Source organism: Choloepus didactylus, chromosome 10 (assembly GCF_015220235.1).
Source record: "Choloepus didactylus isolate mChoDid1 chromosome 10, mChoDid1.pri, whole genome shotgun sequence".
NCBI classification, from domain to species: domain Eukaryota; kingdom Metazoa; phylum Chordata; class Mammalia; order Pilosa; family Megalonychidae; genus Choloepus; species Choloepus didactylus.
The window spans coordinates 63,868,701-63,884,490 of NC_051316.1; the positions used below are offsets into that span (position 1 = coordinate 63,868,701).

The 15,790-nt window shown below is 36.2% G+C and overlaps 1 protein-coding gene across 2 annotated transcripts in view; it reads left to right on the plus strand.

Moving 5' to 3' along the window:
• Positions 1 to 15,790, plus strand: part of SNAPC3 (small nuclear RNA activating complex polypeptide 3) — a 51,827-nt gene that overhangs the window by 617 nt on the left and 35,420 nt on the right. For both annotated transcript variants that reach the window (XM_037798579.1, XM_037798577.1), the window contains exon 2: positions 386 to 463. In XM_037798579.1, coding sequence (XP_037654507.1) covers positions 386 to 463 — 78 coding nt within the window. The remainder of the gene's footprint in view (positions 1 to 385; positions 464 to 15,790) is intronic.

The following is a 15,790-nucleotide window of genomic DNA, read 5'->3' on the forward strand; positions in this document are numbered from 1 at the left end:
GTACCTCCATTGACAGTTTGACAATGGAACAACCTGAGTAATGGTGAAGCTGGAGGAGACTTAATCCAAGGAGTGTTAAAACCTTGATTAACTCCTGTCTCTTGGGCTACATTAACTCCCGGCTATGTCATTACTCTTTTTTTTTTTTTTTTTAAGTACCTTACTAGGAGGTGAAAATACAAAAATAACTTTTAACGGTCTTTCGCCTTCTGACAGTATTGATTGCTTTCCATCGGCCATATATCCTTTTCATTATAGAATGTCAGCACAAAAATCATTGCCTTGATCTGTCTCTCCTCTGAGCTGTCTGATGGATTTTATCTGAACAAGAGGCATGGTCAATCATAAAGTGATTGCTTTTCCTTTCTGGTTTTGTTGTTTTTAGTCTTGATAAACTGAAGTGCCTTGAGAAAGACGCAGATCCGGAAATCATCCCGGATGATACTGATCTAGTGACTTTGGGGTATGTAAGACTTTGCTTTTGTAGAATACTATTCATTTAAAAATTTTTTTTCAACCGCATACAATGAAAAGTTGAAAGTATAATACGATTATCGTCCATATCCCCCCCCCCCTTAAATTCAACCATTGTTAACATTTGGCCATGTTTGCTTTAGCTGTATGAGTATGTGATGCCTGCTGAGTGTCTTTTTCTTTTGCTGAACCATTCAGTAAATCACAGACATCACATACTTTACCCCTAAATACATCAGCATATAGCTCCGAAGAATATTCTTCTACAGAATTACGATGGTGTTATTATACCTAAAAAAAAATTAGCAATAAGTACATAGCCTCAAATATCCAGTCCATATTCAAATCTTTATTCGTTTTTAAATGTATGTTCACAAAGAGAACAGTTAATTTACTAGATAGATTAAGGGAGCAACCTAAATACTCTGACAGACTTCTCAAACTCTCTGTGGTAATGGATCAGCTTTGGGTTTGTTTTTTTTTAATTTTCAATCTTTGACAGATACATTTTTTGTAAAATACAATAAAAATGAATTGCTAGAAAAATGGAATTAAAAAAAGACAATATAAATCTAATTTTATTATTAGATTTAACAAAGATAGAATTGCTGTCAAAATGTTATGAAAATTTCTAAATGCTTACTTTTGTTTTTCTGTTCAGTTTGGATAATAAACAGTTCATAGTTCAATACCAGTCTGCCAATCGTGTTTGAGAAGCAGTTTTGTGATAATACTGGTATAGAGACATTGTGTTTCTAATAGTAAAATTTATAATTTCCAGTTTATATGCCACTTATTTCAGACCACTTCAGCTAATGTTATCATTGGTCCTACCCTGTTTTTTCCACCTCAAATATTCAAGCAGTCATTTCAATTCTACCTTGTTTTCTTTGGTTAATAACTGCCAAATCTGTTCCTCTTGATAACTCCACCACCACCGTGCAAACACAGACTGCTAACATTTATATTAGCAACACTTGGAGAACTAGGAAAGCTCTTAAGGGTTGTTCCAGTCTTTTCTCCTTCTCTTTTATTCATCACGCTGTCACCTGAGCATGCTCATTTGTTCAGAAATTGTCGATGACTGTACCTCTTCTCGATGGAAAAATTTCAAGCTCCTCAGCCAGACATTCAGACCCTTCTGTATATAGCCCAAATCTGCCTTTCTAGATTACTTTGCAATGACTTTTTCTTTCAAATGGCTCAGGATGCATGTGGCCTCTCCCCTATCTGAAACCTATCCCATCTTTTAAGACCCCTGAGATTCCTTTTCGGTTTACTTCAGCCCACCTCTCTCCCTTAGGGTATAGATACACTTATTCTACCTTGAACTCTTGTAACATTTCTAAAGTCCATGAAAGTTCATTGAGAATCCAAACTTTTTCATCTGTAAATTGTCCTTAAGTCTGCTGTACTGCTTTGCTCCAATGGGCTCTCTGTAACTGTCATTGATTAACTAGTTGGGTTTTTCTAAAATGCACATCTGATTGTGTCCTTCCTTTGCTTAAAACCCTTTGAAGACCCTTAGGCTAAAGTCCTGAATCCTTAAGTGGCTCACAAAGCAGAATGGAACTTGCTGGGCTTTTTAGCTTTATCTCTGAGGTGCTCCAGCCACACTGTCCTGCTTTTCATTTCCTAGAATGTGCTCTGTCACTCCAGGCCTTTGCCTAGAATACTCACTCTTCCTTATACCCCTGGGCCTTGCTGTCTTCTACTCATCCTTTGAATCTTAGCCAAAGGACTAAAGACTCCATTTAGGTACCTCATATAGCACCTCATACTTTCCTATTGAAATACTCATCATTTTATTATAATATGCCTGTTTAATTTTCTGTCTTCCTAATTCAGACTTGAAAGATCCATAAGCTATATCTGTCACATTCATTCCTATATCCTCAGTTCCTAAAACTCTGGCACGTAATAGAAAGTCAATAGATATTTGTAGAATGAGTAGAATGAATGAAGCTTTCAGAAACCTGAGGAAGTAATTTTTAGAGATTGACTGAAAAAAGAAGATTGATAATTAAAATGAAATAGATCTTTTTGCTGTGATTAATAACGTGATGATTGACCATAATCATTTTTTTAAGTCATGTTATATAGTAGTAATGTTAAGACTACTCAACACATTGCTTTTTCATGGCTGGTTTCCACTATTAAATCAGCTGCATTTCCTTGGTTGTCTTTTAGTCCCTCTACATATAGTTATATATGTAAAAATATATATATTTTTAATCTAGTGTAGGAACAGTTAGTATGACATTCCTCAGTTGGGATTTTTTTGATGTGCTGTGAAAGTATTACATTTAAAATATGACTAATACTAATCTTAAGGGTCCACAAATAAACCAGTACAAAATCTGAATTCTGTATCTGTATGCTTTGTCTACACCTTTCTTCCCCAAACCAGTAACTTAAAAATGTAATAAAAACAACCTGAGCACATGAGCTCTTTATTATGGCATAAAATAAATAAATTTCTAGCTCTTTCCTTTGTCTAATAAGGAGCTACTTGACTCATTTTATGCATATAAGGGGAAGAAAAGGCAGTTAGTTGAGATTGATTTTTTGATAATATGTTCTCCTTAATCCATAGCAAGCTAAATAGCTTAGCTTCAGCATTTTTGAGATTTTGGACTATTCAGAGATTTTAATTCCTAAGAATAGGAGAGATAATTGTTACTTCTTAAGTGCTACCACAACTTACCTGTTATTCCAAAACTTCAGCTTTTATTACAGTAGACATATCACTTGGATCATTTTGCCCATCCCCCTTGCTTCTTTGGCCATGGAAGCACTGCTCAATGGCCCAATAGGTACCAATTAAAGGGTATTGAAAGGGAAAAGAAGGAGAAAGGTGAGAGGACTTAAGGTTCTTACAAGAAAGAGAACCATAAATTAGAAGACTCACAACCCTCCCCCCAACCAAAACAATTAAAAAACACTCTAATTTATCTGGCCTTGGCTAAATGGACAGAAAAGAGCATCATTAAACTAAGAATCTTAGAAAGTCTCCCTCCGTCATTTTGTGATGACAAAATGAACAAAAGGAAATAAATCTGAAGAGAATTTATTGCAGAAGATCAGGAAATAATATAAATCAACTGAGGAATCCCTCTCTAACAGTGGAAAATAACAAGGAAACAAAGAAAACTGTAAGTCTACACTCCAAATAGAATTGAATATACTTAAACAAGCATCTGAGGATATGAAAAACCACCTTGAGTTAGAAATATAAAAACTAAAAATGGAAAATGATGAAAAAAGGGGGAAATGAACAAACAATTGATGGAATTCAGGAAAGAAATAGAAAGAAAAAGAAAATTATTACATAAATAAATAAATTACAAGGCACCCAAGGGAGAATAGACTCAAATGAAAATTTACTGAAGAAAGGCATGAAAACAACCAAGATAATGAAAATGACATAAAGAAGTAAAATGAGTCAGAGAAACTAGTGGAAATGAAAGACAGAGGCAGAAGATTTAGACTAGCATCAGACATTGCAGAACTGACATACATAGTAAGGCAACAATGGAGCAGTATTTTTTAAAAACTCAATGAAAGTATGAAGCAAGGATTTTATGTCCAGCCAAGCTGTCTTCCTCATATCAAGGCTACAGAAAAAATTTTCAGTATACTAGAAGTTGGGTAATTCTGCAGCCACCAGCCATTTCTGAGAAATATACTAGAGGGTAAGCTTTTTCCAACCAAATAATGACTGGGAAAACTTCAGCAGAAAGACAAACATGGTGAGGATGAGGGTAGAAAACTAATGTACAGCCATTGTTTATTATAACAAAGTAGTGTATTTTAACTAAAAAATTAGGAAGATAATGTGTGGGCAATAGGTGAATTTTAAAGAATGCTGGGGAAAAAATAGCAACTGAGAAACCAGATAGTAAAGGGTTAAATAAGAAAATGGGTAACTAGGCATTTTTTTAAAAAGTACAAAGATAACCACTAGAACAAAAGTACAAACAAACCACCATCCTCCAATTTAAAAATATTAAATAAGCAAAGAATACACATCTCAGTAAAATAGTTAATATAATAAAATAAATGTAATTATAAGATTTTGTAATAGAGTTCAGACCAAATACATCAGTCATAGGAATAACCTATTAAAAGGGTTTTCAGGTTTGGCTCAGAAAACAGAACTCGTGCTGAGAGAAAAGACACATCTATAACAAAATTATTCAAAGAGGCTAAAAATAAAGAGTTGAAAAAAGTATACCAGGCAGATGGAAACAAAAATATAGCAGAGGTAACAATCCTGATATTGAATAAAGTACAGTTCAAGCCGCAAAGCATTAAATGTGACAAAGTACATCTTTTTTAGTCACCGTAACTAGTTTCATTACATTACAATAATTAGCAGTACAGTTCATGACAAAAATATTACAAATTTCAAATCACTTCACAGCACATACTTCTATAAACATTTAAAAGTTAATTTTAATTAAAAGAGTGGTCAATTTTAAATTTAATGTTTGATAAATTCCTAAGTCAGCATAACCGAATAATGGAGAACAATTGGACCACACTGCATATATCCCACACACACACAAAAAAGCACAACATACAAAATGTGCATATTTCCATTTACACCTTACAAAAATAGTTAAAATACAGTTGAGATTAAACATGTTACATTAAGAAATGGTACTAGTAAGAAATTGGCACTCAAGAGAAAAAAGCAAAAGTATTTTCAACATGAAAACACAAGACAATGGAATTAGAAACTTTTGGAGAAGCATTATGTAACCCATTTAGTTCTTGAGGGGAGGAAGGGGTGGTAGGAACTCTCTGTAATTGACATTTCTGGAGATAATAACATTTTTTTTTTCCCCTGAACTCATCTAAGTTGCCTATTAACATCACAAATAGGCATTTAAAACTATTAAACTAAAACACATATCTTAATGTAGTTATGATTATTCTTCAAGAACTGATGTGAACCTAACTAGAAAAAAATAATTTTCATTCAACAGTTGTAACAAAGGTACCAACACTAATGCAAACTTAATAATGGGGGAGGTAAACAGGAATTCTGTATTTTCTGAATGATTTTTCTGCAGACCTACAATTTCTCTAATTAAAAAATAATTTTCTTATTCTGACTGAATTTACAGCTACCACCTGTATGAAATTCAGTTTCTCAATGCAGAATTCATACTACTCAATATTAACACAGAAGTTAAAAAATCTTTAAAATATAAGTATCAAGAGATTACTTTTTGACAAGTGGAAATGACTTCAGATACTTTTTATTGACAACGAATGTTAAATGCATATATATTGTTTGGAAAAATGGTTAGAAGAAAAAATTTACTGGAATACAAATGAGATGAACTCATGCATACTGCAACTTAACATGCCTCACAGATTTTGTCTATTAGGGCAAAATTGTGCAATAGTGGCAAAGGTTTTGATGACTATTAAAGTTAGGTTCTAAATTCCTGTGCAGTGTGACTCAGTTAAAATAGAACCTAGAATTTCTAATTGGGAATATTCATTCAGAATTGTTCTAGTTTGCTAATGCCGGAATGCAAAACACCAGAGATGGATTGGCTTTTATAAAAGGGGATTTATTTGGTTACAAAGTTACAGTCTTAAGGCCATAAGTGTCCAAAGTAAGTCATCAACAGTTGGGTACTTTCACTGGAGGATGGCGGATGGTGTTCAGAAAACCTCTGTTAGCTGGGAAGGCAGGCTGGCATCTGCTCCAAAGTTCTGGTTTCAAAATGGCTTTCTCCCAGGACATTCCTCTCTAGGCTGAAGTTCCTCAAAAATGTCACTCTTAGTTGCTCTTGGGGTGTTGGTCCTCTCTTAACTTCTCTGGAGCAAGAGTCTGCTTTCAATGGTTGTCTTCAAAATGTCTCTCATCTGCAGCTCCTTTGCTTTCTTCAAAGTGTCCTTGGCTGTGGCTCCTCTTCAGAATGTCACTCTCAGGTGCACTGAGTTCCTTCTGTTTGTCAGCTCATTTATATGGCTCCACTGATCAAGGCCTACCCTGAACGGGTGGGGCCATGCCTCCATGGAAATATCTTATCAGAGTTATCACCTCCAGTTGGGTGGGGAGCATTTCCATGGAAACAACCCAATCTAAACGTTCCAACTTAATCCCCATTAATATGTTTGCCTCCACAAGATTGCATCAAAGAACATGGGTTTTTCTGGGGGACATAATACATTCAAACCAGCACAAAAGTATACTACATGTTTCTGTTACATTCTTTTGCAATCATACTAGTGTCTAAGATTATGTATTTTAGTAATTTTTTCAACTTCAATAAGTATTTTTATCTTAAAGGCGGTAATATTTATATAACATTTATCTTTTTTTTTTTTTTAATCTTCATTTTATTGAGATATATTCACATACCACGCAGTCATACAAAACAAATCGTACTTTCGATTGTTTACAGTACCATTACATAGTGGTACATTCATCACCCAAATCAATCCCTGACACCTTCATTAGCACACACACAAAAATAACAAGAATAATAATTAGAGTGAAAAAGAGCAATTGAAGTAAAAAAGAACACTGGGTACCTTTGTCTGTTTGTTTCCTTCCCCTATTTTTCTACTCATCCATCCATAAACTAGACAAAGTGGAGTGTGGTCCTTATGGCTTTCCCAATCCCATTGTCACCCCTCATAAGCTACATTTTTATACAACTGTCTTCGAGATTCATGGGTTCTGGGTTGTAGTTTGATAGTTTCAGGTATCCACCACCAGCTACCCCAATTCTTTAGAACCTAAAAAGGGTTGTCTAAAGTGTGCATAAGAGTGCCCACCAGAGTGACCTCTCGGCTCCTTTTGGAATCTCTCTGCCACTGAAGCTTATTTCATTTCCTTTCACATCCCCCTTTTGGTCAAGAAGATGTTCTCCGTCCCACGATGCCAGGTCTGCATTCCTCCCCGGGAGTCATATTCCACGTTGCCAGGGAGATTCACTCCCCTGGGTGTCTGATCCCACGTAGGGGGGAGGGCAGTGATTTCACCTTTCAAGTTGGCTTAGCTAGAGAGACAGGGCCACATCTGAGCAACAAAGAGGCATTCGGGAGGAGGCTCTTAGGCACAACCATAGGGAGGCCTAGCCTCTCCTTTGCAGCAACCGTCTTCCCAAGGGTAAAACCTGTGGTAGAGGGCTCAACCCATCAAACCACCAGTCCCCTATGTCTGTGGTCATGTTAGCAACCATGGAGGTGGGGTAGGCGAATACCCCTGCATTCTCCACAGGCTCCTCAAGGGGGCACTACATCTTTTTTTTTTCCTTGTTTTTCTTTTTTTTTTTTTTTTTAAATTTCCCTTCTTTTTAAATCAACTGTATGAAAAAAAAAGTTAAAAAGAAAACAAACATACAATAAAAGAACATTTCAAAGAGACCATAACAAGGGAGTAAGAAAAAGACAACTAACCTAAGATAACTGCTTAACTTCCAACATGTTCCTACTTTACCCCAAGAAAGTTACCTAATATAGCAACATTTCTGTGAACTTGCTCCTACTATATCCATCAGAAATGAACAGACCATAGTCATTCCTGGGCATCCCCAGAACGTTAAATAGCTTATCTGTTCTTCTTGGATTATTGTTCCCCCTTCCTTAATTGCTCTCTACTGCTAGTTCCCCTACATTCTACATTATAAACCATTTGTTTTACATTTTTCAAAGTTCACATTAGTGGTAGCATATAATATTTCTCTTTTTGTGCCTGGCTTATTTCGCTCAGCATTATGTCTTCAAGGTTCATCCATGTTGTCATATGTTTCACGAGATCGTTCCTTCTTACTGCCGCGTAGTATTCCATCGTGTGTATATACCACATTTTATTTATCCACTCATCTGTTGAAGGACATTTGGGTTGTTTCCATCTCTTGGCAATTGTGAATAATGCTGCTATGAACATTGGCGTGCAGATATCTGTTCGTGTCACTGCTTTCCGATCTTCCGGGTATAACATTTATCTTATTTGTAGGATTAAGTCCCTTTTTAAAATCTCTACAAAAACAAGTTTTATCAAACCATTCAACATGCACATAATAAAGGAAAATTATCACTGCCTTACAAAAAAATTGAACAGCTACATAAAAAATTCAAGAGTCCTAAAAATCCCCTCAGTTACACTTTTCAACTATGGCCATTTCTTTCTCTTGTGTAGAAGGAGACTTTTTAATGCCAAAAGCTAAAAATCACAATTGAGTTGTAATACTTATGAGTATATATTCACCAAATAATACAGCAATTTTATGAAACAAAACTATAGGAGATGCAAATAAACTAGATAGAAGCCAACTAGCAATAGGATTTCTTAATATATCAATCTCAATACAAGACAGATCAAAAGGACAAAAAATGAGGAGATAGAAACTCTAAACAACAAAATCAAGTGTACATCTTGTGTGTGTGTGTGTGTGTGTGTATGCACCCACATAAAATTTGCAACCTGATAATAGAGATTACATGTCATATTCATAAAAATTGATCATGTATTAGATCATAAAGGAAACATCAGTAACTTCCATAAAGTGAAATATTACAAACAATGCTGATCACAATGTAATAAAACTAGAATTTACTACAAAAACCAAAATCAGAAAGTCCTTTCCACCTAGACAATATTAAATAAGTCCTGGGCAAAAGGAGAGATACAAACAAATTACAAAATTTTTAAGGAATAGTGACATTGAAAACACCACATTTCGGAATCTAAGGAATGTGTTTAAAGCAGTGGTCAGAGGAAAATTCATTGCACTAAACAACTATTAATAAAAAAGGATAAAAATAAATGAATTAAATTCCCATCTCAGAAAACTAGGAAGAGAACGAAGTAAACCCAAAGAAAGTATAAGGAAGGCAATAATTAAGATAAAAGCAGAAATTACTGAGGAAGGGAATAGAAAAACAATAGATCTTAATACATCAAAACTTTGATTTTGTGAAATAATTAACAAAGATAAACTATTAGCTAATGTGGTATATATACACACAATGGAATACTAGCTGCAGTAAGAAGGAATGAGGTTGTGGAACATGACAACGTGGGTGAATCTTCAAGGTTCAATGCCGAGTGAAATAAGCCAGACAGAAAACAATAAGTATTGTATGTTACTACTAATGTGAACTCTGAAAAATGTAAAATAAGAGTCTAAAATGTAGACTATAGGGGACCTAGAGATAGTCAGGACCTAGTGAAGGGGAAACAATAATCTAATATGTACAGATGTGATAATGAGGGTGATCTTAATGGTATGGGAATGGTCAGGAGTGACTATGGTTCATTAATGGGATTATAATGCATTGAAGGTGAACATGTTCGTAAATGGTTGTTTAAAGGCAAGTATCCCTCAGAGTAGCACCACCAACCTAAGTAAGTGTTACCATGATATACTTATAAGGAAGGTATGATACTGCTGCAGAGGGTTAACAACAGAGTGGTACGGAAAAACTACCCATTATGTATTAATGACTTTATCTTACCAACTGTACACTACCAACTTACCAACTCTACACTAGTACTAGGGTTGAATAATTAGCCGATAAGAGCTCTGTGATGTATTATTTTATGATAATTGTTTAAAGTTGAGAGCCATGATGATTGTACAACTAAGTGAAGATAATGTAAGAAACTGACTGTTTATCTTGGGATAGAATATGTATTAAGTTAAGTTAGGAACCCACTACTTAATAAATCAAGCCCTTGACTTGAGACTTGCTCAATTTAGGGTTGTAAATAGGAGGCTGAGCCCTCCTATCATTATGCTTAAGAGGCCTCCAGGCAACCTCTGTTGCTAAGGTGTGGCCTTTCTCTCTCTAAGCCCAACTCAGCAAATAAATTCATTAACCTTCTCCCACGAGGGACATGACTCCCAGGGGAGTGAAGCTCCCTGGCGATGCCGGACATGATTCCCAGGAATGAGCCTAGCTCTGGCAATGAGGGATTGAAAATGCCTACTTGTCCGAAAGAGGGCAAAAAAGAAAAGTAACAAGCTGAGGTCACAGTGGCTGAGAGATCCCAAATAGAGTTGAGAGGCCACCCTGGAGGTTTCTCTTATGTAAGCTCCAGCTAGACATCCCAGTTGGCCACAGCATGCCATGCCCTTACCAAAGGTAGTCCCCAAATACCTAGGTAACTACCTAGGTCCCTACCTGATTTTCTGTAAAAGATGCACTCACTCAGTTTTATCTCTCAGAAACTTAAATCCACTAGAGTGTGTTCCTATACCAGACAAGTCCTAAAAACCAGAGGCAATAGCCTCTTTAAGGTCAACTATCAGATGCAGTCCCCTTCCCCATACTGTCGGCACCCCTTTTAATATGCAACAAGTTAGGGTGCTCACTGCCTAGACACCCTGGAAGGTGAAGAAGGAGATTAAGTGAGAGGAAAGAATAGCAACAAACAAGATAAGATTGAACAAAGGTCTATGAAAACTGAAACTTTATATAATGATATATATATATATCTGGATGCTGGGGTGTTGGAATGACTGGAAGGAGGTAAATGACATGGTGGAACTGTAGCCTGTAGCATCCCTTGGGATTTGCTCTGTAGCTGCTTGTTGAATTGTGCCTTGAAGGTTTCACCTTTCTATATATACCTTGTATTGCATAATAAGGAAATAACTGAAATTGTGGAACTGTAACCCATAACAATTTTTGAAATTACCTATATGATTGCTTGTTGAGCTGTAAATCGATAGATGACACCTTTCTGTAGGTATATTTTACAGTAATGGAAATGACTGAAGTTATGGAACTGTGACATTCTTTGAGATTTGCTCTCTACTTGTGAAATCATACATTGAAAGTTATCACTGTTAAATATATATGTTAAGAGTTCACAATAAAAAAAATGAAAAAAAAAACCGTTAGCTAACTTAATAAAGAAGAAATGGAGGAGGAAGCACAAACATACAAAATAAGGCAGAAAGCTATTGAAACAAAATTTTAAAATCATAAGAGATTACTTTGCAGAACTTTATTCCAGAGGTTGGCGAAATAGGACCCACAGGCTGACCACCTGTTTTTGTAAATAAAGTTTATTGGGACACAGCCACACCCATTTGTTTACGTATTATCTATGACTGCATTAGTCATACAACAGCAGAGTTGAGCAGTTGTGACAGAGACCATATGGTCTACAGACTAAGATATTCACTATCTGGCCCTTTAAGAAAAAAGTTTGCTCTATGTAAATAAATTTGGAAACCTAGGTAAATGTGTAATTTCCTAGAGAAATACAGATTACCAAAATTGACCCCATTAGAGTTAGGAAACCTATATTGAACAGTTTCCATAGAAAACCAAGAAGTTATTAAGGATTTATTCCAAAAAATAAAGCTGTAGGCCCAGATAATTTCACGGAGATATTCTACCAAACACTCAAAGACCAGATAGTCCCAATTATCTAGGGCATTGAGTGATATTAGGAAGCAGATATTAACACTGATACCTAAACTAGATAAAGACAGTATAAAGAAAGGAAACGAGACTAATATCACTCAACACTCACAAAATATTAGCAGCAGGAATAGCTAGGAGAGCACTATGGAAGGGTAGGACTGTGAGGGGGTAATGATTTTACCAGATAATAAAACTGTACTGAGTTACCTTTAAAAATTTAAAAATATGGCAACATTCTTTTGACAAGGTTGTAGGGAAACAGGCTGTTTCATACATTGCTGATGGGAATGCAAATTGATGCAAATTTGGCAGTACCATATAAAGTTACACATGCACTTACCTTTTGACCCAGCAATCCCACTTCTGGCAATCTATACCAAAGATACACCTCCAACAATATGACAGTATATATGTACAAGGATATTCGTTGCAGCATTTTTTGGAATTGCAAAAATTTGAAATACCCTAAATGCCCATATATATATAGGAGAGTGTTGAACTAACTGTGGGACATCCACACAATGCAGTACTACAGAGCTGTAATAAAGAATGAGGAAGAATGAAGTCAGAGTGTGATTTCCAGGATATACTGTTAAGTGAAGAAAGCAAAGCCCAGAAGCATATCTATAGTGTGCTACTCTTCATGTTAAAAGGATGGGCCAGTTATCAATTTATTAGCTCTAATTTGCAAAATCACCTTTTTTTGCCTGTTCTGTAAAAATAGACCTGGGCCCTTTAAATATTGTTTTGCTTTGCTGATAAAGGGCACTGGAGGAGGAAAGGGTTTTGCTTCTTGTTCCTGTTTGCAGGCTCAGCAGACTCTTGAACTGTACACCGCTTCCCCAGTGCCCAACTCCTGCAGTATGCAGCACTCAGCAGCTCCCAGTGGCCAGCACCTTCCCTGATCTGCTTTCCCCAGTACCCTTGAAGGTGGATTTCTGGCAAGTTCCACTGGCACAGCACCATAGCAGCTTCTCTGCCAATAAGGTCTAGATCTCAGTTCTGAAGAGAGAAAGGGAGCTCTTTCTTGGGGACACTCTCTCAGCTCTAGGGGTATCTTCTATTCCTATATTCCTTTTTTCTTTCTTTTTTTTTTTTCCACTTTTTATTGTGGTAACTTATATGCAACTCAAAATTTCCCATTTTAACCACTTTCAAGTGTACAATTCAGTGGTATTAATTACATTCACATTGTTGTGCTATCATTACCATCCCAAACAGGAACTCTGCATCCATTAAGCACTAACTTTCAATACCCTCCTGTCTGCCAACCCCTGGTAAACTATAATCTTCTTTCTGTCTGTGAATTTGCTTATTCTAGGTATTTCATGTAAGCGCAGTACAATATGTGTCCTTTGTGTCTGGCTTATTTCATTGAACCTGATGAACGTGAAGGTTCATCCATGTTGTAACATGTATCAGAGCTTCATTCCTTTTTATGGCTGAATAATATTCCGTTGTATGTATACACTACATATTGTTTCTCCAGTCCTTGGTTGATGGACAATTGGGTTGCTTCTACCTTTTAGCAGTTATGAATAATGCCACTATGAACATTGGTATGCAAATATCTGTTTGAGTCCCTGCTTTTAATTTTCTTTAGTATAAACCTAGAAGTGGAATTCCTGGGTCATATGATGTTCTTATATTTTTAGAGTTCCCTTCTTACTAGTTAATCCCTCATTACTCCAATTCCTTGTTGGGGTTAATAATACTTTAGATTAAGCTTTCTCTGTTCAAATTATTGTGTGTTTCTTTTTCCTCCTAAATGAGCTCAGACTGATACAGAAGGAGATATAAGAAAATATACTGATATCTTCTTAATTGAGCAAAAGAAATACAGGAAGGATAAACCAAAACTATAAAAATGGTTGCCTTCAGGGGCTGCATGAGAAAGGGGTACAAAGAAGGAAGGGAATTGGAACGGAAGAGGAAGTGACACTTCTCTGAGTGTATTTGTGTAATAACTTTCTTAGAACCATAGTAATGTTTCACATATCCTTCATATACCCCCAAATTAATTGGGCAGTTACAACCAACCAGGATTGGGGGGGGGGCGGATAAAATGCAAAAACCAACAAGCGAGACCGACTATATTACAAGCTAGCAACGTAACACTGAAGAAGCTAGGGAAGACCAAACTAACTGAAGTAACTCAGTAGAAAAATGTCTTGATTCAGGGTTGTAAAAGTAAAGAGAAAAAGTACTCTTCATAAGGTTTTAAAAGTGTTTCTCACAGGTATACAGCTTAGCAATTCCGAAATCTTTATGTGTATATCATAATTGAACAAATAAGCTAATAGATTGTAGATGAGAACTGGATTTCTCACTGGCAGAGGAAGAAGTTATAAACAAAGAAAGGAGGAACTCTAAAAAGTACCCTGTGGCGTTCGTTTAGAATCAGAAGGATGAGTATAAACTCATGGTTTTAAATACATACACAGTGTATGTGTATGTCAGGGCTAGTATACATAAGTATGTTTCCTAGCCCTGTCCACTGAGGGCCAAGAAGCAGTAATCCCAGTAATAATGAAAACATCTAGTGCCAGATTTTGGTCAAAATACCACACTCTAATAAATGAAATCCAGGCTCCTAGGAGAAGTGGTTGATTCTAGGGCTGGAACAGGGGGAAATACAGAATGAGCCTGGAACATCCTATACTAAAAAGTTTGTAAATGATCAAAAAGAGATGAGGGATTAGTGAAAGAAGGGGAACCAACCTGAAGGTGCTCCTAATGGGCAAAGCTGGAACAGTTTGAGGAACAAAATAAGTAGTGATGGTATTGGACTTTTAGCCCATAGAATAAAGTGAATATCCATGGGTTCATACTAATATAAATGATAAAACAAATAAAGGGAGGAAAAGAGTCAGGTCTTCCTCATAATAGAATTCTGGTGAATAAATGTAAGAAATAGAGAATCGACATTAGGCATTTACAGTAGCAAATGTTGCAGACAAGCTCTACTGATGAATGCAAAAATTCCTGGGTGTGTGAGGACAAACAGTACTTGCACAGTGTCAAAACATCTCTCCCAAGATACTTATCAAATATAAAGGAAAAGCAAGTATAGGTGATTCTCTTTAATTGCAGTAGTTATGTTCTATAATGTCACCGGGAACAATGGATTAGTGAATACTGATCCATTTCCCCTAAGGGGGAATACAGGATTAAGTTCCTGTGAGCACAGTTCTTCAACCAATCAGTATAAAACCTTGTTTTATGTGTGTTTGTGTTTAAAGACACATTGTATCTTTTGCTTCCTCCTTAAACTTGCATATAGTGATTCCCTAGGAAGTTCTGTTTCACCAGACTTCAGAGACCGCCCCCATTTAACTCCATCAAGAAATAGTACTTGTTTCACCAGCCTTTTAGAGACCATCCCCGTTTAATCCCATCTAGAAATAGTGCTATTGGAAGATTTTAGAGCAATATTCAAATAAAGCCTCTGTGCATAAATGTAAGCAAGTTTAGCCACAAATTATGTGGGGGGGAGGAGATAATTTTAACTCATTAAATAGGGTGTTGATAATTAACATTGAACTCTGAGGGCTAATAGCACTATAACTCAGTTCTAAACAAAGCTTATCTAACACGTGTATTTTTTTCCATAAGGCACATCACAACCTTCTTGTACTTAGAAACACTGGGAAGCACTTCAGCACTATGCTTGGGGGCCATTTTAAACAGTGACTTCACCAACAAAGGGCACAAAAATGTGAAAACCATGACTCTAAATACACCTTGAAATGGACACTTGTTTTTGGTATGAGAGCTGAAACAAGAAAGAGTATCATTGCCTTGTTCAGCCTCAGCTGGGCATGTGCACGTGGGGTGACTCCCATTCTCCGCGCCTCCTGCACACATCCACAGATGACTGCAAGAGCACTGTTAACTATTG